At 43.2% G+C, this 23,375-nt stretch overlaps 1 protein-coding gene across 1 annotated transcript; it reads right to left on the bottom strand.

The window, feature by feature from the left end:
* Positions 1-897: 897 nt before the first annotated feature.
* On the bottom strand, positions 898-23,312 carry LOC144098847 (synaptophysin-like protein 2). The gene is made up of 8 exons (XM_077631757.1): positions 23,082-23,312; positions 22,866-22,967; positions 21,987-22,053; positions 19,810-19,928; positions 17,505-17,718; positions 15,201-15,401; positions 5,192-10,192; positions 898-5,129 (listed from the first exon to the last, which is right to left on the bottom strand). The coding sequence occupies exons 3-7, from the start codon at positions 22,044-22,046 to the stop codon at positions 10,001-10,003; spliced, it is 786 nt and encodes a 261-aa protein (XP_077487883.1). The 5' UTR covers positions 22,047-22,053; positions 22,866-22,967; positions 23,082-23,312; the 3' UTR covers positions 898-5,129; positions 5,192-10,000.
* Between the last annotated feature and the right edge of the window lie 63 nt (positions 23,313-23,375).

The raw sequence follows: 23,375 nt of genomic DNA, 5'->3' as shown, positions 1-23,375 counted from the left end.
AAGAGCATTTATGTCTTTGTAAGTGTACACTGTATTCATGCCCATGGATAGCATACACTGCGTGCGTGGCTGTACTCAATGCCATCGATAGTAGAACATGGCGAATGTTTGAAGAGGACATATATCTGGCAACAAAAATAGTAGGTATGCATACTACGAGAGTGCATACATAGAATAAATGTATAGCTTTAAGTTGGTACCTTTATGCCAATTTCATTACATATGGGATTGCAAGGCAGGTAGTCAGAATTACACAATCTGCTATTTATGTTACACATATCTCCTTGGCACATAAGCAGCCACCCGATGCCTTAAGAGTTTGTGCTTGGCTGGCGATCCGAAAGTCGTTGGTTCGATCTCGGCCGTATTTTGTTGGGAGGCGAAATAAAAAAAAATGTCCTTGTGTCTTGCACAGTCAGCGCATCTTAAAAGAACCCCAGTCGGTCTAAATTAATCCAGAGCTTTTCATTATGGAGTCCCTCGTAGCCCAATTGTCATTTGGAACATCATACCCCACAATTTGCAATTCCATTTTTTAGCATATAAGCCATTTGATGAGAGTATGCAGGCTCTAGTTTCTAAAGTGTTCAGAAGAGGTCCTTTAAATGATTCTATTAGGTTTGGTTTGGTGAATGGAGTTAACGTCCCAAAACACCTCAGGTAAACTGATTTACTCACACCTGAAATTTAAAAATTCCTGCGTACCAAGTTTTCGTTGAATACTGATGAACCCCAAGTGGTCAAAATTGTTTCATAGCTCACCACTAATCATACCGCAAGCCACAACACTGCTCAGCACGTACAAACCCATTACCATTGCAATGCCTCCTGTGTCCCTAAAGATGTTGCTTGAAGGGTTACAATAGGAGATCAAAAAAAAGAAAAACGACACCACAGTTCACGTTTCGAAGCTTTATTTCCAGTAATATATTCTCTTGGACATTTACATTATGTACTATGTACATCTGTCAAGAGTGTCAACAGTAACAGGATCCTCTGAGACAGCTTTGAACACTGGTCACACATGGGAGGTCTCACAAGAAAGGACGAGCAGCATGCAGTACTTGCTCTTTTCTATGGCACTCGCACTCACGACAGACACACACGCTGTGTAAGCTATGTACGCATGCCGTGTAGTGGCACACCCAATGGATTGCCATTCACATATGACGCAAGATGCCAACTGAAGCAGTACACACACACGAAAAAAGCAAGAGACCACAGACAATGACGAAATGTGTTCGCAGGCACGGGCCCATTTACCCCATTTTGCACTGCAAAGGTGTGCGTGGGAACGAAAGTTGTTCCCTGTTGTCCCCTGGAGGAGAACAACACTTTGCCATGAAAAACAAGTTGCTCTCTACTGCGTTTCCGTGGAAGGGTGTTGCTCTCCACCAAGTGAAAGGTTGTTCCCGCAACACTTCCCCTTGAAAAAAAATTGCTCCCTGTTGTCATCTGGTGGAGAGCAACGCCCTTTCATGAAAATGCAAGTTGTTCCTGGTTGTCCCCTATTGGAGAGCAACACTTCTCCATGGAAGCAATCTGCTCCCTCCTGTCGCCTTGAGGAGAGGAACACCTCTAGTACAAGAGAGCAGAGTTTCTCCAACTTCACAGAAAAGGGAAACGCGAAACAAACTAGCGAGACGTTACTATGCACCACATACTGCAACAGCCACTTTTGAAATTGAAACTTGTTCTTTTTGCATGTCGGCTTGTTTTGCTTGCGGCACCCCTTTTGGTTGATATCTGTTAACTATTACAGTGACCTAATAGTTAAGTTCAGAAGCATGTTATTTTGGTTTCACTGTGGTTGCTGAAATTGCATATGTGGGCAGATGTCACTACCTCTTGCATGTTTAGCAGCAAGCATGGTTAAAGTCCGCAACACTTGTCTCACACATGCACTTACATTCAAGGGTCCGACACCAAGAGAGGGTATTGTACAGTATATTTGTGGTGCACCTCCCTCCTTAAACTAGCTACTGGTTTCCTTTCAGTGATCAGACAAATTGTTCTAGTGAACACTTATTCGCTGTACTACTGGTTGTCACAGAAAGCAATCAGTATTTTGCATGGCCAATGGTGTTGCAGCCACGGCTGGTGACCGCTAATAACCACAAATTAATATAAACTCGAATTGCCTAAAATGCTTATATGACAAGCAAGTGCCACTGCAGCATATGAACATCGTCTCAAAGCAAGCAATACATACAGCAACAAAACATTTAAACAACCGAACAACACCACAACCTGTCCCACTGAACCTCACCACAGATTTGCCGGAACGGAAAAGTGACAAAGATTAGGCAAGGCATAATGGAAGCACGGTAGGACTTTGATAACATCATGGTCAGTCGGTTGGAACTGGTCGCCTTCAGGTGGAGAGCCATTGGGCTGGCGCAGCTTGTTGGGGCTTTGCTCCTGGCTGCAGTTTGCATGCCCAGCGGAGCCAGTGCTGCGAGTGCACCGCAAAAGCAGAGACGACAGCGGACATGCAAGGTAGCCAAAGAGAGCTGGCAGTGCACTCTTAGTGGCACGCAAGAGTGGCGGGTGTCGCGACTGGTGTGCCCTACACGAGTCATGCTTGTGAGCAGAGTAGTACAAACTCAGAAGAATCCAAGGAACAACAGCACTCACAAACATACAAAAGCAGTGAGAGGAACAGACACACAAGCTTCTTGCCCCATCGCAAGATGGCAAGCACACCACGCAGCAGCACATCATGTGTTTCTGCACACGGAGCACACAAGTGGACAACCCACAAGCATTCCGCAGTTGCCAAGCCTGCGCACAGGTTCTAGTTGTGTTGCACAGTGTGCTGCGAGTATGGCAGTAAGCAGTGACTTCTTCCTCAAAGAAAAGACCCCTCTGCGAATGCAGCGCGCCAGCAGGGCTGCTTGTGGATCGCCTGTATACACCTTTCCAAGGGGGTGTTGAAAAAAGAATTATGTCCACACACTGCACAGTGTCACACGCTGTCCACACATTGCATTTTTTGTCCAAAACCCCGTTACAAAGGTTGAAGTAGCAACTTTATACAGGGGTGTCAAACGAAAAATGCAGTGTGCAGACAGCATGTGCGCACACACTGCCTGCACATTGTCTGCCGACAGCTTAAGGGCAGCGTCCACGCAGTGGCCGCTCCCAGTGCGGCAGCTCATATGCCTGGCAAATAATTTGCTACACTATGACAGAAAAATAGCTGCAGATTCTAACATTGCATGGTGCATGAAGTAGTCAAATGTGGCTATCTTAGTCTTCTGAAACACTTTACACTCGAAGAAGTGCATTATATGTGAATATCTTATTTTCCCACTTTCCTCACTCATTCATATGGTCACACACACACAGTCACAAGCATTCTTATACACAACAACACTAAGTACCACAGTTTCTAAACAGCAATAGCCTTAAGTGCTCTGCCTAACAGGGTGTTTTGTTTGTTTGTTTCAATAGTATAGCAGATACAACATGCTTAGGGGCTGGATTTTACTGTTGTTACATCACAAAGAAAAAAAAGGCAAGATCCTGAATCATGACCAGCAGTGTTCGCACGTTGTTTAATGTTACTTGTAGTGTCTTGAATGTAGCTGGTGCTGTGTCGGACATCAAAAGCATCTAAATAACAATGCAGGCTTAAAAAATGAAAATGATTGCATGAACATGACACTTTTAAGAAAAAAGCAAAGTAACACTGCCACAGCTTCCAAGAAATGTGTGTTAAGTTTTAAGACAGGGAACTTGCTCAAATTCCTCACTTGAAGGCACCACTTTCACGTGTAAAATTATGCCTCCTAGAAAGTATTTTAGTTTTGTGCCTTCAAAAACAATTTTGCAATAGCTTTAGCAGAAATGTTGTCATGACCATTGTCATTACTGTGAACTACCATTCTTGCTAGTGCAAAAAAAAAAACGTTTTTAATGAAAACAAATGAAGCAACCCTGTCGGCAGTGTGTGAGTGCCCTAGTGTTTATGCATGAATGTAGCTGAACTCCTCTTTAGTGTAGTGACAGCCATGTGTTAAGAGTACTGCTGCTGGCATACTGTGCATTAATTAATTAGTCTGTCACAACAGTACACCACAATTTGTTGTTTGTTGGAACAATATGCTCACAAAAGTACAGTTCTAGTTCTTTAACGTTTGGAACACCAGCAAGTCCATGCCACAAGGCTGCTGGGTTACCATGCACATCAGCTGGCACTAGCCGCCGCTTATTGCTGGCCCTTCTCTGTGTATTCTCATGGTGAACAAAGCTAAGGAACATGCCTGCCTTGTTCGTACAATTTTCACACACATTGCACCAGATTTTGGACTTCAAAACAAGTGCATCAAAGAACATTTGGACTTGGAAATAAGCACATCAAAGAACACAAGCACCTTCATTTCACTCTCAACAATAGGCGTGTGAAAAGGTATGCAAGCGAAAAAGAATGCACTCTTCATTCATGCAGGCTAACAATGAATAGCTGTTTTCCTCTGGCAATGGCTTCACAGAATCTTCCCCATCTTTTTTTTTTCTTACAAAGTACAATCTTGTTGGCCACTGCTGTTCTATGTGTACACATAAAGATATGATAATTATACAATTGTTGTTAATGCTTTCATAATACAATATATTAAGAAAAAAATGGCACACTAACAGGCCTCCAGAAAACAGTCCTGTATTGGTCTTCTCACAAGGCAAAGGTATGCTTTCAGCACACAATTGGCTAACTCTTACATATGGCAATTTAATTATTAGCCTTCGAAATGGTCACATCCTTGAAGCTTGTAAACAATCTTTAATAAACTCAGCATTTGTTTTATTTCATTTACTTACTGCGGATATTTGTACAAAGTCAAACAGCAAACGACAAACACAGCTCATAGCTCCAGTGAAACCACACAGTGCTAAAGTACTACGAGAACCTCCCAAATATGAGACTGCTTTTGCAGAACATCTTGCATGCTGTATGTCCCAGAGCAGAAAAAAAAATTAATGGAATGTTTTCATATAAGAACAAAAGTGCCCACTAGTCACAAACATAGATTAGTGAGTGCATGCATTGGACTGCCAAAGGTATACAGGGTGTTTGACTTAAGACTTTACACAATTTTTAAAAACAGGTTTTTTGAGTTAGAAGAGCACTTTTTTCGGCATTAGACTTTACACAATTTTTAAAAACAGGTTTTTTGAGTTAGAAGAGCACTTTTTTCGGCATAGCATTGTCAACAGTGTAGTACATCAGAATACATCTAAGATGTGCTAACTAGCAGGCTAGTTAACTAATACCTTATCATTAATTTTTGAACTATTACTGTTAGGTTCCTTAATTATTGAGAGGCATGTAGCTCACGGTAAGTAATGTCTATGTCAGTTTCTAGAACATTGAAAACGTGGTTACGCTCGGCTCTGTGGCCCAACAAATTCTCGCTACATGGTGCAAAATAAATGCGCTTTCGAGAAGTTTTCAGGCAATCCAGTGCGCTTAACTTCGAAATAAGCAAAATTTGTTGGCCCATAGTGCCAAGGGTAACAGCATTTTCAACTCTAAACACTGATATGGATATTACTTATGGTGGGTGACACGCCTCTCAATAATTAAGGAGCCTAATGGTAGTAGGTAAAAAGTTAACTGTTCAACATCAGTTAACCGGCCTCTTAGCTAGCACGTATTAGCTGTATTCTGATGTATACTGCTGACAATGCTAAGCCAAAAAAAAAAAATTCTTCCAAATCAAAAAGCCTACTTTCAAAAATTGTGTTAAGTCTTAGGTGAAACACCCTGTATAAGTGCCACCATACACTGTAAACCCATCACCAGTGCAAAAATACATAAAAGCTACAAATCAGCAAAAGGTTTACATCAGCTTCCCTCATTTTCTGTTCTTTTTATCAAGCATCATTTGACAAGCCATCACAACTAAGGGTGAGGAAATGATTGCACATTATGTACTTAATGCTCTCTCAATGCAAAGTGTTGAATGTGCCAAACAAAGCACTAACGGGCAAGCCTTAATGAAATCTGCCTACGGTTGCACCAAGCAACAAACGCAGCTTGTTTTAACCCAAGTAGTGCTTCAAGTACTGAAAGTAGCTCATCATATTTGCAGGATACCTTGCATGCTGTATGCCTCAAGGTAAGGAAAAAGACAAATGGTGGAAAGATTTTGTACTAAAGAAATTTGAGCTAGTGCAAGAATGTCTATCAGTGAGTATATGCAATTGGCTGCTAAAGGTATGCAAGTAACAAGTAAAAAAAAAAAAACTACAGCTTCTAAGTACTAAGCATAACTTGCCACCTCCAATACTACATCTTGCACGCCACATGCTTGATGGGTGTAAAAAAAAAAAGAAATGAAATGTTTTTGTACCAAAAATACACGCCTACATCGGTGCAACAAAGTGTGCCGGTGAGGATCCACAATCAAGTGCTATGGGCACACGTGCAGTGCTGCACAAAGCAAGTATTTCATTAACAGCACTTGAAAAACTTGTATAGAAGCAAGCAATGTTTACACAGCATGCAAAAGCATGCAAAAGAATGAAACTGGCACAGTGAAAATCAATAGGGATCCCCACAGTGCTGCACCCTTTCTACAAACTGCATGTGCAACAGGTTAAGAAAGTAAATATAGGTAAATGCAGGCTAAGTAGACAAACTACTAGTAAAAATACACAAATGAGAAACTTGCTTCATTATAATGTGAGAGAACTAAAATGCATAAATGAGATGATCACAACCCGTAAAAGATAGGTATAAAAGCAAGAAATGTTTACACAGCATGCAGAAGCATGTTAGCCATGCAAAAGCATGCAAAAGAATGAAACTGGCACAGTGAAAATCAATAGGGATCCCCACAGTGACTGCGCACATTACAGTGCTGCACCCTTTCTACAAACTGCATGTGCAACAGGTTAAGAAAGTAAATATAGGTAAATGCAGGCTAAGTAGACAAACTACTAGTAAAAATACACAAATGAGAAACTTGCTTCATTATAATGTGAGAGAACTAAAATGCATAAATGAGATGATCACAACCCGTAAAAGATAGCTGGGAAATCCAGTACATGCTGGCCATGTAAGAAATTAATGCAACTATTGGTGCTTGTAATAAAAAAAAAGATCTTTAACCTGCACAGCCAGAGAATCCAAAACGTGGCTACAAATTTGCTGAAAGCTTTACACTGCTTATTGGTGTCTCAAAAATAGAAAAAGTTTACAGAACAGCTTTTTCGAGTGAATGCTTTAACCAGATCTCAATTTCAGGTGTACGTAATGCACATCTTCAACATGATTCACAAAGCAGGCAAGTCAATATGCAGGGATTTATAAACGACTGCAAAAGGGCCTTTCTCCTTTGATAAATATGATACTACTGAGCCACAGGTTTTATAGCGCACAATATGCGAAATTAATACTACAAGCACGACCTGTTTCAAAGGACAATTCCCTCGATAAATCCCTTTAACAAGACGTCAACAGTGCTAACTTCACAACAAAAGAAGAAAACAGGTTTTCGATACCTTTCCGCTGTCAGCCGGATCGCCCACCATGCCTGTACAACAATTAAAAAATATTCTAGTGTATATTACGTGCCAAGTGAATCAAAACAACATTGTAGAAATAAACACAGTCAGTACACAAGGCAAAATTCTCGCTGTCAAACATAGTGTTAGGTGATGTCAAAGTAAATATGAAAAGTTTACAGTGGTAGTTACTTGCAAAAGGCAAGTACCAATAAATAAAAAGCAAAAATGTCTAAGTAGGCAAAAATAAAAAATTGATGAACAATGCAAAGCATCTGGATAGTTCACTGCGTCCCAGTTATTCGTAAATTCCGCAAATTAGGAATAACAGCCCTGAGGTTAGTGAAAAGCAAAGCAAAAACTAGATTGCAGCAATTTTGCCATTTACAGAGCTGCAGGCAATATGGCTTTCATGGCTAAACATAAAAGAAATCTGGTTCATTGTAACGCAAGAAAAAGGCATAAATAAGATGATCACAACCCACATAAGGTAGTTGAAAAATCCTACAAACTCTGCTGCTTACGCTAGAACACAGCGAAACAAGAAGCCGCCATCAGCAGGCAGCAGATTCCAGCAGCTCTGCTCATTAAAACTACAGCAGCAAAATCACCGGTTGAAAGAATGCACTGTTGCCATTGAGATTTCTCAAGCTGCCCACTAAAAACAACATCTTGGCGCACAACACGTTCCTTGCGTCAGCTTATCACTAACAACCAATGGCTCAGCATCAGGAAACAACCATCCTTTCTTGCAAAGGTGAATAATATATACTTGTTCATGGATGCACCGGCATTTCAGGCAATCTTAACAATAGCCTATGCATGCTATGGCCTGGAGTCAAATGCGTCAGCCAGCCTAAGCCAATGCATACATACACACACATATATATATATGATAAGGTACTTACTAGGTCCACTCCGCAAGCCAATCCACCTACAATTTCAAATTTCACTCCACACTCGCCCTGAACCATGCTAGCGACCTAAATGGCTGAAGAGGCAAAGCCCATGAAGCTCCCTCATACGAACTTGCTTTGTATTGCTATGTCGAACGCAAAAAAAACAAAAGAACACTGTGCTGCACAAATTGAACCGATGGTGTCTTTGTCAAAAGCACAGCTGCGCATTTGGTTGGCTGAATCAGCAACGTAGCAAGTAGGCAAGAAAGAGAACGGGCTTTAGGCGCAACTGCGAAGCATTAATGGCAAGATTTCGACCGAGTTAAGCTGAAGCAAATGTGCCACTGTGCATCACTTTGCAGCAACATGCAACAAAATAGAAACTGCAGCAAGTGGCTGCATTAAGTTACAGACGAGCATTCACTACACTACGCCTGCAGCAAAAGTCGCAGCCAGGTTGAAGTTTGACAGATTCCTCCCTCCTTACACCAGAAATGGTGAGGCGTGCGAAGGTACGACACCAGCTGAAAATAGAGATTAAAAGCAGCTAGATTTGTGCATTGCCTTTTAAGCAAGGCGAGGCTGCAATTCTACCACAGCAGAGCAGAGATTCAGCTGCTAAATTTGAACACATTTCGTAAGTCAACAGCAAAGGACGCAAACATAATGCTTCCAAGACAGATGCACTATTTGTATATAAGCCTCCTTTCTGCACACATATCGTCTGCCTTTAGGTACAAAAAGTAAGTGCTACCTTTTCGCACCATTCGAATTATACGTAGAAGTGCAGAGAACTTCTAATGTTAATAGGGCCTGTGGTGCATTTAAAAAGAAAAATGCTGTGGTAAACACGTGCCCTCGCATACATGGCAACTCTTCAAGAGAGCTTAAATGAAAAACAGGTCTCGTTTCAGTTTGCCAAAATGTTACAGGAAAAAAAAAGAAACAGCAGTGGGAATGCAAGAGAGCACAATGATCAGCACATTCGTTAAGCAGCACACCGGAAAACCTCCGAGCCAAATGAGCGGCAGAGGGGAACAGGCGAGATTTCTCTAAAAGCCATGTTTGAGCATGGAACGGAGCTGTTGATCTGCTAGGCGAACTTCTCCCCCACCCCTTTTTATCTGTTGACAGGCTAGTGGCTGCAGTGTTTCACTATGCAATGGAATATTTAATTGGCAGCATGCACGTCAGGAAACAATATTTTCTCCACTAACACTTGCACGTCCTGCACTCTCACTGACTTGCAGTCATCACACTGCACCATGGAAGATTACTGTACTGTGCATCATGTCGTGAAGTCACTTCATATCGGATCCTCAGCTAGAGCATGCCTTCAAGGCAACAGAGAATCCAGAGAGCTAAGCAGGCTAGAATGGCTGTAGGCTTGCCAAAAATTGTGCTGGTACAATTAAAATCCTGATGCTCTTCAAGCATGGAAACAAATTAGAGCAGTTTGCCCAGCTAGCTCAGCCTTGCGCAGAATAATTAATCTGTCCATGTGCCCCTCTGTGCTCTGCTCATTGAGCACGACCTGTTTAACCCGGGAATTTTGCCAAGGTGTGCTGGGTCAACAGGGTGGGTGGCGTTCAGTACTGTGTTCCAAAGGTGGGACTCTGGATGGGTGGGGGCGACTGTGGCGGGTACTGGGCATTGGACTGTGGAAACGGCGGCACTGCCCCACCCACAGGTGGCGGCTGGCGCTGCCCGTGGAAGCTGGTCTCCTTGTACACAAACCAGCAACCCGCCATCCAAAGGAGCACATTGAAGAAGCCCAAAATCTGGCAAAGAGAGAACAACCTTGTGTCACTCGCTCCAAGATAAACAATAAATGCTTCTCATTATCGCTGCTGTGGCATTTAAATTACGCAGTCATTGTAAGGACTGCATTTTGGCATAGCAACTACAGGGTTGGGTGCAATTTCCAGAATGCCTTTGTACGGACAGCAGAGGTCTGTCTAGCCTTCTCACAGTTCCCTGCTCAAAGGGGAAGTGCAGTCCCTCACACCCTCCCCATCAACTTTAATCCAGCTGTGGCAACACCAACATAAAAATATGAAGATCTTGCCTATAACAAAAAAAAGCACCCCATAAAAATTGAGCTGTTATGCGCTACGCTATTGCTACTTGTCAGCGGCGCCAACGACCACAGATCACAGTTTTCCTTTGCACAGTTGCCTATTTTTTGGGGGAACTTATCGATGTTGCAGGCCCCAGCTTCAAATAAGCGGGTGTACACACCGATAAATTTTTCAAAAGAGCAGCAACAGGGAGTGGCGGCAAGTTGAAGCTAGCCAATCTGCCACATGGCATCAGGCAGCCAAACGCAAGTTGTGCTCTAGCACAGAGGACAGCTAAAGAACTGCTTCAAATGAGACCAAAGAGAATACATTATGACAGCTGGTGTTGAAATTCGAAGGCACAGAAAATGGGTGCCTTCTGTCACATTTTCGCGAGGTACCATGCCGTCCGTGACTGCGCACTTATCTCAAAATTTTTTGAAAATCGTGCCAGTCTCGACCGCCAAACTTCGCCTGTCAGTGCAACAGAACGTCACGAATCTAAATATGGTAAAATTGAAAAATCGAGTTTTCCGCACTTTTTCGTCCCTAAAGACCTGGGTTTTCTTTTAAAAGCCATCACTCCTTTTTATGTTATTCCACTCTACTGTTCAGCTCGCCACTGATGTCTCGGCAAACAGCCAGCCAAATGTGGAAGCGGTAAAGGGGTCACTTGAATGGGCAACTAAAGGAAGCATCTGTGAAATGTATGCCTCAAAACGTTCAAGTCTGCACTCTCACTGGTACAACTACTTGCTTTGTTTGGAAGCATTACAAAATGGTTCCCAATAAAACAGACTACAAAAAAAGCCTTCTTCCGTGTCAATTCTCAGAGTAGGCCAGTTGCACAGCTGGTCTATGCCCTTTTTGATCTTCCCTGACAAGCAGTGCATCTCCAACAGAACTGAAGCATCAGTGCCCCATGTCTGGAAAGCCACGACAGAAGAAACAGCTCTTGCTAAAACAGCTGAATGACCGCCGTGCAGCAAGCATGCCTCTCTGCACGACTTTAGAGGCTGACGGTCAAAGCATGCATGCACACAGGGTAGAAGTGGCCGATTAAAACACAATAGGCAGGCAGGTAGGCACGCAGGTATAGTTGAAAGCCAACTGTCCACATGGCTGAGGCTGACCCTCATTGCGCTGAACCCTCATTTTGTTCAAACTCTTTCTGTGAGCCGCATTAAGGCTGCCTATTATGCTCGTTATACTTTATTTGGAAAATCTGTACATGTTTCGCTTAAAAAGCGTGAGCACGGGCCTTGCCTCGTGTTTGTGATGTTAGAAAGTGTGCCTTGTTTTTTTTTATGTATTTTTTCGTCTGCCTCCTGCCATCATCATCATCCCCCATTGTGACCCTCTTTTTTCTTCTCTTCCCGTTCCCCAGTACAGAGTAGCAGGCCAGATATTTATTTTTCCGGCCAACCCCTCTGCCTTTCCCGTCAATAAACCCTCTCTCTCTCTTTGTGTACATGTTTGTACATGTTTATTACTTGCCTTTCCCACCTCGTTAATGTCTCTTTTTGGGGTTGCAACATTTGTAAATTCATTAAAAGAATTAACAAATGCTCAGAAGGTGATGGTGGCTCACAACCCAACCTGTAAGCACCCCCTCTTATGTAATGCATTCAGACCTTCAAGGGACAAATAAATGAAATGAAACTTGGAAGTCATCAGCCCATACTCATTGTGGCTCCCAGCCACACTTGATTCAAGCAATACAAGGAACCTCCGGCACACATACTTGCACCTGAGGAGGAAGAACGACGAGGCAGGGAGTGGGCCCGATTTCATTTCATTGCGTATTGATTGCAGGACACTATCCTTGATGGTGAAGAGGAGACGAGGGGAGGAGGAGCCGGCGCCGCTAGGATAGCTACCACCAACAGCTTTCCTTCCTTCATTTCCCTACCTCTATCCCACGAGGCCGCAGCGGCAGCGGTGGCAACTGGACAAGTTGTTGTGTCGGTGGTGTGCTCGGACCCTCACAAGATGATGACAGCAAAACCAAAACTCCAAGACGGGTGCGTTGTCCCTATCTCCCACGAGATGCTCGGCGCGATAAATGTACTGATGCGGCTCAAGAGCTCGCAAAGTGAGCAAGATGCAATGCAATCCCAATAGGCATACGAACGACGCGCAAAGCCATGGTTGAAGGCGAAAGAAGAGCAAAGGCAGAGGACTACTTTCACTGCAAATACCAAAGGTTTTTCTGATTAGTGATCCGCAATGCATTTTGGAGGCTTCTTAGCATGCTAGGAGATGAATTTCGATATGGCGAAATTCCAATATTATGACGTGAACTGCGGACTTTCCCAAGTTAATTAAATTGGCTGAACTGTACAATGGTTTTAAACTTAGCCACGATAACCACAAACATTTGCCTGGTTCGGAAAGCAAATTTAATTTAGGTGAGAAAACAAAAGAACCAAAAAGTCAACCAAAAATGAGAACACGTTTCGGAACGTACTCGGTTCCTTCATCAGATGTGACTGCATGCGAACTGCAGTTTGGTTTTTTTAAGCCCTCATACAGTCAGCATGCAATGTATGCTTTACTGAAAAAAAAGAGTACCAGAACCTTTAATAGCCTTCCATATACATGTAATGCATGAGTTTAAGCAGCAGCTTGTAATTTGGCACACAGACTAGAAAACCAATGACTGGCTAACAATGGGTTACCAGCAGTGTTGTAGGCGTTACCGAAAAAAAGTAACTAAATGCGTTACTCATCACGCTAAGAAAAAAGGAACGCATTACCGCCCTATGTTACCTATCAAAAAAAGTAACGCGTTACTGTTACCGAAAAAAGTACCGCACGTTACTTTGCCGTTGCTTCATAGCCATAAATTTTAATTAGTGCGTTTTCGCCGTAAGAACTCGCGATAACAATTTTATAAACCTCATATTACACATAAAACTTCTAGCCCAAACAACCACTTTATGCGATATCCTGATTTAACGAGAATACCTTGCACAAATGTGCAGGAGCTTAGCAATGTTATAGTGGCCTAAAGTTGCCTGTAGAGTTACAAGTGTTGGATTCTAACTCTGTGTCACATGGTGAAGCCATCTTCTGAATGTGGCATTAAACACAAAATGGCACTTCACCATCAATTCTAACTTCATAAAGAAAAAATCGCTGAACTCTCAACAAATTTACAGCAGTTCTGAAAAATGTGATGTTCCAAAATGCTCGGCATGCTTCCACTTTGTAGAAAGTTGTGTGTGTGAGTGGTTCGGGAAGGGGAGCTAGGCGAAGGCGAGTGTGGGAATGCGTGTTCATGCACGTGTTTCGTGCTTTATGGCTATTGTGTTTTTTTTTTTTTAGTTGGGTGCGTAGCGACGGGCAGGTGTTTTCTGGCATGCATGCGAGCCGCAACAAAGGTCGTCGAAAGCACCTGTTTGTTTATTTGCAACATCACTTTAGGTGCTCTGTGCTTTTTTTTTCTAGAAAAAGGGAACAGAGTGGGCGACAAGCGGAACAAAAAGTAACTAGTAACGTGACACCTCACGTTACCGAAAAATTTTAACGTATGTTACCCGTTACCGGTCCCAAATGGTAACGAGTACATTACTAAGTTACTGAAAAAAGTAATGCGTTACCGGTAACACCGTTACTTGTAACGCGTTACCACCAACACTGGTGACCAGTGACAGCAATAGCAGCAGAATTTTGAGGCTCTGCAGTACGTCATCACAGGATCTATCAAGTTACATGCTTCAAAAGTCTGTTGCTACTTCCAATTTCTCTAGTCCAAACAAACTAAATTTGATTACCACAAAGCAGGGCTTCCACAATAATCGGTAAAAACCTTTTACAACAGCCAATTCACAATGCAAAGCAAAACAGCCTCCATGACTATGCTGTTAGGCCTTTCTACTTTCCTTCAGATCATCTGGCAACTCTGATTTGGCTACTGAGTTGCCATTGCATTAATTGGCATTGCATTAACTGGCATTAATTGAACAATGAAAAGGCTGACTTCACCATAAATTAAGCCACATCAGTGCACCTACAAAAGCCTGACAGGCCACTAATAGTTGTCTATAAAACACAATGAACAGGAACAATGGCTGAACACACTTGGTGTGCCAGGTGACAAGCTCCCGACTGTCTGTTTTTCCTTCCCAACACATATTCACGTCAGAACAAAATACAGCCCATTCAAATGTCATGCAGTGCATGTGCAAAGCAGAACACTGATGGCAAGCATTAATTAGTCAAGCTTACAAGGCAACAGGTCTCAAAACAAGACAAATGTTGCCAATCATCAGCCTAACTAGGTTCACAGCAGTACAAAGACCCCTCCCAACTTATCATCAATTAGCCGTTTCCCAGGCCAGCTGCCGCCACACTTTACCCTCACACTTCCTAGCCTTATCGCCCGACCCAACTGTCACCTCCTAAATCTAGTACATTCTCTTCGAATACACTACTTTACGATACAAGGAACCACCGGTTATCTGTGCTGCGCATTACGTGCCTGGCCCCATGTCCATTCTCGATTTCAGCTAGGTTATCACTAACTCGCCTTTGCCAGTGAAGACACTTAATAACATGTAACAGCCCGCTATTCACTGCCACACTGCAGTACATCACAGTGGGTGCTCGGATCGTTTGTTCTCCATGACTTAACACCCCTCCGTTGCTCCCCACGTAAAACCAACAGGCCATTCCCAGTTTTCCAACTTGGTATATAGCCTGCCACATCCCACTCTTTGCTTACCAAGGAAACATTGAGGGTGGCGTAGCTTCCATTGGACTCGAACGAGCAGAGGGCCTTGTCGACATCCCTGCAGATTTCTATGGCGGGCCACTTGATGATGTTGTCGGGACTCATGTAATACTTGACGTCGCGCACTCCCTGAGCCCAGGCGCATGAGCCCGCAAACCAGAAAAGCGACAGCAGTGCAGTCAGGCCCAAGTCCTGCAAAGCAAGAGCACCAGTGACATTTACAAGTTTGTTGCTACAAAAGCTAAGCTCACACCAGAATGCCTCTATTAAACCTTTGCTGTTCAATTGCCTGCAGCAAAATGGTGAGGCAGCCTAACAATTGGTTTATGCATGCCTCAAGACAGGCAGGAACACAAAGTCTATGAAGTCAGGAGACCTCCTACATACTTAAACGCGGCTTCCCAGTATGTGTCGAAAAGCTGCAGCAGCCACAGGAGCTAGTTTGCACACAAAACAGGGCAGTGTCGAGCATTAATTTGTGGAAAAGACTGGATGAGGGCAGTTTAAATGTGTGGGTAGCCCCAGAGTGACCGAGAAAATGAACATCTTGAGAAAACGAGAAGAGTAACATGAATAAAACCTAAAAACGAAGATAGCGCCCAAGCTGTCCACTACCAATGAAAGTTTCTGGCTCTAGAAACAGAATACGCACAGTTGTATGCAAGAGCAAGATGCCTACACAACAACTGGCAAATTATCCCTTTTTCTTTTCACAAAATTCAACAATACCATTTGTTGGGCGAGTTGGTGCTCACGATAACCCATAACAGCGCGACAGACGGGACGGGTGATAGCAAAGAACCGTGACTTGCTAGCTAGGGAAATAATAGAAGCCCACCTGATAGCTAGGGCCTCAGACCAATGTATCAGTACTCCCTCTGTAAAACCGTTACCTTGATTGTGAATGCTAACTTGTGAATGCAAATTTTGTGCCTGCTGTAGCGGTGATATCTCCCACGTATGACTCCTACCTGTTGACACGTGCCTGATGTACTGGCGATTTTGAATGTCACGCAAGTCAAGCGTGCTTGTTTCCTTCCCGGCCACCAGGGCAGTATTTATACTGGCTGGCGGCCAATAAACGTTTTAGTTGAGTCAGCGCTCTGTGTTCGTCCTCTCTTCTCTGTTCTGTCTGTCGCGCTGTTATGGATTATCACAAAATTCAATAAAGGCAAAATAATTGCCATATAAATTCAACAAAAGAATGACTACAACCTTCTCTCCGTTTCCGTGCACGATAATCTTTTGCTACTTTACATGTGAGGAGATTCCTGAGTAGGGACAGCAGTTCAGCTTCACTGAAGATTCAATTCTGTTATTCACATTGCAACAAAAAAATTTTAGTCTGTCTCATTGTCATAACTAGGTGTAAACATGAAATTCTTTGCATGAAATGCGTAGCACATTCCAGGACGCCCCATATGTGGCAGTAGTCGCACTCCAGTGTTGGCAAGGTCTGATAGCTCCTGAATGGGCACATCACCTTCGTCCGATTCCATTCTTCAATGTGGGCAACATGCACGGCCTACATGGCTGCTTTTTTTTTTTTTTCAGCGTCAGTGCTGCCACCATCGGCCAGCAGCTTCTCTTCCAGTTGAGCTATGCAGTCAGCATTCCTCACCATTTTTTATGTTTTACATGCCGCCACATTCAGCAACTTATCTTTTGCACATTATGAATCCAAACACAGTCACATGGGAAAGTGTTCAGAACATGTGGATTTTTATCCGAGACCGTATCATCAAGATTCTACTGTCCTTGGCCTCAGCAACAGTACCACCATCACTCCTGCCTTGGAACATTCCTCCCACGATATGTCTGAGCAGTACTACACCTAAGTAAACATCAGATTAAAGCTACAAGCTTTCAGAACAAACTTCATCAGAGCTCCTACAAAGCAGAAATTAAAAACCTGGCAGATTCTTACTGATATGATTATGGCATAAATATAAGTAACAAATTATAATCATTACCGCTGGACTAAGAGATTAAACTGCGCACAAACATTCAAGTGCATAAAATAAATCGATAGGAAAATCGAAAGCTGCTCCATCACTGTACTATCATTTGGGTGCGCCTTTACAGTGAGCGATTTTCCAGCAGGCTTCTTTCGTCTCTGACTGCCTGCACCTGACTTCAGTTTGATACACATGTTAAAAGAGGCCATTTCAGGAATAACAGACTGACAAACATCTGTGAGCATAAATGAAATACCCTTCATTTTTTAGTTCATATCGCATGTGATACACCGGGTAATGACCTAAACATCAAATCACACCTTGTACATGCACTCACCACAATGGGGACAGTTTGGTTCTCTGCATACATCTTGCTTGAGAAGAGGTAAATACCAAGGATGCCCACACAGTAGAGAAATGACAGCACACCCGTGGCCACAAAGAACTCTGCATTGCTCGCAAAGTTGAAGGGCAACTCAATGGTCGCCAAGCTGCGGTCTTCAGGTGTGATCGGGCAGGATCGGGGCACTTGGAAAGGGAAGTAAGACATCCTGCACGCAACAAGAACAAAGAGGTTGTTTCTGCAAGCACTTAAGTTATAAACAAGCCTACAGCCAACAGCAGCACTTCAATTCATTGCATTATATCGTTAATTTTGCTGCTGTGTTTTGTTTGGTTTTGTGATGTATAAGTAGCTGAGGCTACCATGCTAGATTAAAATGTGTACGTTATGTTAAAAGAAATAAGGTTTTCAAAGTTAAATTCCGTTTCAGGTATTTCTTTCCTTTGGGAACAGAGAGACGCATGACAAACCTACAACTGCACCTTCTCGTTCAAGCAATCTAGGGTGGAAAGAAATATATTCGGTGTAAAATGCAACAAATTTTTTTTTCATACTTTTGCTTTATGGGGCTTTAATGTTCCAAAGCAACTGAGGATAGTTTCTCAAATTTTCCACATGTACTATCAGAGACATATGTCTTCGGGTGCATCAAAAGTGATCTAAGAATATAGGTCGCTTGTCTAGCAATGATCACTTCATCTCATCATCAGACTTTACAAAAAACTGAGTCACACTTTCACCTCCACAAGTCAGTGGCTAGTAACAGAGCTATCAGTTCCAGATGCAGTTCACACATCCTGGAAACTTTTGCCCTCGACAGTATGGATGCAGCCAGAACAATATTAAACGCACTTCAGGTTAGTGTTCTAGCTCGTCTCCTGCATTGCGTGGTAGAACTAGGTTACTTATGTTCGTGCATAAGCGCACCAGCAGCATTTATCAACATAAGGAATAAATGCCATCTAATTTAATTTGGGCAAGATATGACAGCAGCACGCTCCGCATTATTAGGGCCACGAGTGTACACAAAAATATGGTTTACTGTCACACAAACCATATTACATGAGGAAATACAGAAGCAACAGGTCCAGAAGTAGGACCTTGAAATGGTGTTTCTTGCAACTTCAGTACACATGGCAGGAAAAGGAGCAGTACACTGCAGTACTTCGAAGCAGGTCAAAAACAACAGCTGAACGTACAAATGACCAAAAACTCACTGCAAAAAATGCCAAAAGTTATTCCTTGACAGCTCGGATTAAGGAAACTGTCAGCAAGGTGTCTCAAAGGCAAGAAATTGAAAAGAACTACGTCTAGAACCAGACAAACACAACCACAGTGTAGCAATATATATTTTTTTCTTTACTAATGACCTAATTTTCCTCACCAATGGCTGTGACAAATATTTTTCCACATGTTAACAAGTAGGGAATTACAACAGGCAAGCAGCCGCACGCTGGAAGCACAACACTGCTCCACAGCAGAACTGAGTCCGGAGATAAAAGAGCACTTCCTCATAAATGCTAGAAACAGAGCTAGCTCGCCTGCATAATATGTTGAACACACTCAGTAGTGACACCGAACACAAACAAATGAAAAGACAAGTCAATGAAACATAGTACAACTACTACCAGCTATAATTTTATGCCAAGAGCTGTTTTACGTGACCCACCCCTGAGCCAAGCTTTAGGGTAATCTGACCCCACAGCTGGCGCGATGCCAAAGCTAGGGTGCCGGCTAAAGTGAAATAGAATAGAATAGAACGAAGGAGCAGATGGCTAAGATAAGACAGAGCTAAGGAGAAGCAGATGGCGGGAGCTAGAGTTGCCACGCCAAAACTTTCGCGCAGCGGAAGTTAGAGCTAAGAGGAGCAGGTGGCTGCGCTGAGCACACACGCCAGCTGCAGCTATTGTTGACAAAGCAGCTCTTGCCCCCTGCCATGCTCAAAAGAGTGAAAGCTGTCACTGACGCAGAGAAGCCTCCACTTTGCACAAAAAAGCAATAATGAAATGAAAGAAGTTGCAAAATATCACCTGTCTTTACTGTACATACTTTGAACAGCATAGTGCACGTATGTTTATAGTAGCTGCTCTGTGCAATGTAAGCAAAACAGCAAAGTAGCGGAGCACAACGCCCCGTAAACCGGCTCTCACTGGAAATTAATGCACCAAGCAGCAAAGTTTAGCACTGCCTGGTTTTTATCTTTGACATCAGCAGTTATACAAGCAAAGGGAATGTACATTAGTGTTTCATTAGCACTACTACACATTCAAATTACATTTTCTCATTACTGTACACCCACCTGAATGGATAGCCAAATTGGACATTGACTTTGAAAGGGGCTGACCCATCACATCTCACCGAAAAAACCGATGTGGTCCCAAAGCCAGATGTGGTTGCAAAAGCAAATATGGAAAACACCTGCACAGGAAGTGAGCAGTCAACACCTTTCTATCTTTTCAAGTTCGAAATGAAAATGCACTCGGAGATCAATTCTTCCTTTAAAGAAAAAAATGAGAAAAACAAACAGCAAACTAAGCAAGCAGCCATTTAGAGTGTGCCACAATTTACCTTGTCATACACAGTGCAAGACTCAAGGGCCGGTTACTTTGCTGAAAAGCAAGTTAAAAATAAATTTTCCTATGGCCCTATAACTGAAAAATACCTATAACTGAAAAATACCTAAGCTGATCTAATTAACTATAGTCTAGCAAAACTGTAATGCACAACTTTTATCACTAGCACATGAAGCAGAAAGCCTGCTTTCACAATGTGACAACGATTGCTATTCAGTATTTGAAGCACTGCAATCTACGGAGTTGGTACGCGAGGCCACTACACAGCAGCACGAAAGAAACGCTATCGCAACTCACATTCAGTTCCAATAATGCCTTATTATACGATTTCTAGGTTTTAAGATAATAATACTTGAGAATATCCTGCCTTAACTGGCTGGTTAGCTATTACAAGCAAATATATGTAAGCCTACCATCTATTCATTCATTTTTTTGTTTGCTTGTTCAATGCAATGGTTCAAATCATGCACACCTTGTCACTTTGTTCAGCAACTCTGAATCGGGTCCTCAGGCCCACATTTGCAACCAATTACTCAAGCCATGCAAGTGAAATCAATTCCGGCTCTAAGGGTTTTGCCATAAGTTATGCAAACACTTTGAACACTTTGACTTGCCAGTATTAAAGATCCATTAAAAGCTCCTTAAAAAAAAAAAAACACTCTACATTAGGGGGCTGGACATTTCAGTTTAAACAACAAAAGAAAAAGATGAAAGTATGCTGAATTTATTTTTGACATCAAGGTTTAAATCAAAGTACAGTATCTTTGGCAACATGCAACAACTAGCCAGGGATGTGATGAGACAGTTGTACCTTTGATTATGTGGCACAGTTGTGCGTTTTTAAGCATTTAAATGTTACCTTGTTAACCTTTGTAAACCAATAGGCTCCACCTCCTTGTTAGTGAAGCACTCTTTGCTCACTCTGTCATCATTCACTTTGGGCAGTAAAGAAAAAGTGAGATGTTCTGGCTACCGCGACGGCTCAGCGGCAGTTTCATCACTGCAGTCAGCATACAGACCACGTGATGCCCCGCCCCTCTCACTCAACCCAGCGCAACAGCCCAGTTTTCAGTGACCTTTCACTTTCGTTTTTGTCTGTTCCATCATTCAACTTCCATTACTTTTTCTTTGATGACAAGCTAGGTTAGAAGGACACCTCTAAGTACGACAATCTGCGAGTTAATTGCTAGAAAATTGAATGAGAGGGCTGACTAAAAGACCAGGATGCACTCTAGGTGAACTTTAACTACACAGGAATACCACATTATATCGCAGAAAAAAGTCAGTAATTCACCTGTAGAAAACAATATCGGCTGAAAAAAAAAACTGCAAAAGGTCCTTCGAATTTAAAAAAAAAAAAAAGTCCAACCCTTATCTACACTGCACTTTTGGACTTAGAGGGAAAATGCTGCATAACACGACAAAACGGACTTGATGACAAAACTACAGCGACATGTTATGTTAACAAGATTTGACAAAGGATCAAATATGGTGCATTTTTCCTATTCCAGCCAATCCAGACTGCACACCTACTAAACATGCTAAAAGCCCCCTTTACAGACTTCTGTCATGCTTATCCGTTGCTTTACATAACACTTCAGAACAAATGGTCATCACAGTTAACTAAGCCCTGTATGTAGTTTAAACAATTTTTTAATGTTAGCATTAAGTACAAATTTCACTTTTGGTTTTGTACTTAGATTGTACAAAGATGTGCCCTTTGGACAGATGTTTTATTGTAAACTATATGAAGGTGTAAAATGTTTACTTTTTAATTACCACCAGTCATGAGCCAAATATCATTCCTACATTATCACAACACTGCCTCATCACCCAAACAAGCATTGGCACAAACGGAAATACTCTGCTCATGCAAATTGGTAGATGTGTTCATTGTGCTTACGAACTGCAGGACTCTCATGAATCCTCTGGGTTCCTTCAGAACTCTGAAATTAAGGTCCATCGCTGGTCTACAAGAGGAGGAAAAAGAAAAGAAGCAAAAGTCTGCAACATTTTATTTTTTATCACAATGGGCGGAAACCACACTGCAATTACGCGCACGAAACCAACGGCAATTCGGGCTCGTCGGCCCATAAAATAACAAAGAGAAAAAAACCTCCTTTCCGCTCACGTATTCTCGGCAACACGCTTGTCCCTCCCGCACTAGGTAACACAAGATCACGCTGATATACAGCCCGTTCACCACACAGTACGACGAATCGATAGCTTTCGGGGCAGAATAAAACCAATCGCCCACGCGATTGCTTCGTGAGCGGTCATGTCCTCGAGACCAGAACAACTACAGCTGTGTGCAGCCGCACCGGCGACGGAAACAGCGGCTGCCGTGATTTCACCGCCGCAGACCGCGAGCACGCAGCCTTTGCCACCAGACAAACCGCAACAACATTCGTGAGCGAGCGTGTGTTCGCCCGCTCGCCCGAACAGAAAGCGCCGCTCCCACAAGTTACGTCGCAGAGCGAGAAAAGTCCGCGCAAAAGCTGCGAAAAGTTGGCCGCCTACGAAAACGGCTGCTCGTGACTCGCACGTGACACAGCTGCATTCCACAGCAGCGAAATTGGCACCCGACAACTTAACCGCGCTGCTACATCGCCTTTGGAAGACCGCGGGCGGAGATACATATCGATCTTCGGTGTCTAAATGCGGACCGACACATTCCGCAAAAGACTGTTCATGGGGTGCTAAAGTCTTCCCGACCGGTACCCCAGGCGCAGCCAAAGTCTCCGTGTCTTATCCGCGGCTGAAGCAGCTGTGCCGGGATTACCTGAAAACGATCAACCTGGGAACTCCGATGCCCGCTGGCTGCCCGCCGCCCCGAGTCTCCTCGCACCAGCCGCTACCTCACTTCTCTCGCTCCTCCACGGCCCTGCGCGAATGGGCGGGAAAAAATAAAACAAACTGCCAACCTCAATCGTTCTTCCGGCTTGAAACCAATGGAGCCGAGCATCGGCAGCGATTGCGCTACGCTCGGTTACGTTACCTGTCAAAACGGCAGGCGCGCCCGACGACCAGTCCGGCCCTGCGTGTTTTGGTGCGTATTTTTGTAGCGCTTATGCGGAATCCATAAGCTCCGCTGATATCGGCGCCGTCCCACACATACCAACGCCTCCCTCTCACTTTGAATCAGATTTTGGAAATATTTGTGGCAGTGCGGCTGTAGGTTGTCAGAGGGCGCTTAGCGCCGTGCGTGCCCATGGTTCTGCTCGTGTTCAGAATCTTGCTCACGATAAACAACTTAGCTTAGCTAATACAATCTGTTTTCTCTTACAGACCA

Source organism: Amblyomma americanum, chromosome 7 (assembly GCF_052857255.1).
Source record: "Amblyomma americanum isolate KBUSLIRL-KWMA chromosome 7, ASM5285725v1, whole genome shotgun sequence".
In the NCBI taxonomy this organism is placed as follows: Eukaryota; Metazoa; Arthropoda; class Arachnida; order Ixodida; family Ixodidae; genus Amblyomma; species Amblyomma americanum.
This window is presented reverse-complemented; position numbering and strand designations above follow the sequence as displayed.

Coding starts and splice junctions, on each gene's coding strand:
- LOC144098847 (XM_077631757.1), bottom strand. CDS start 22,046: ATGGACCTTAATTTCAGAGTTCTGAAGGAACCCAGAGGATTCATGAGA. Junction 19,929..21,986: donor TCATGAGAGTCCTGCAGTTC/GTAAGCACAATG, acceptor CTTCCTGTGCAG/GTGTTTTCCATATTTGCTTT. Junction 10,193..15,200: donor CCACCCTCAATGTTTCCTTG/GTAAGCAAAGAG, acceptor TCTCTTTGCCAG/ATTTTGGGCTTCTTCAATGT.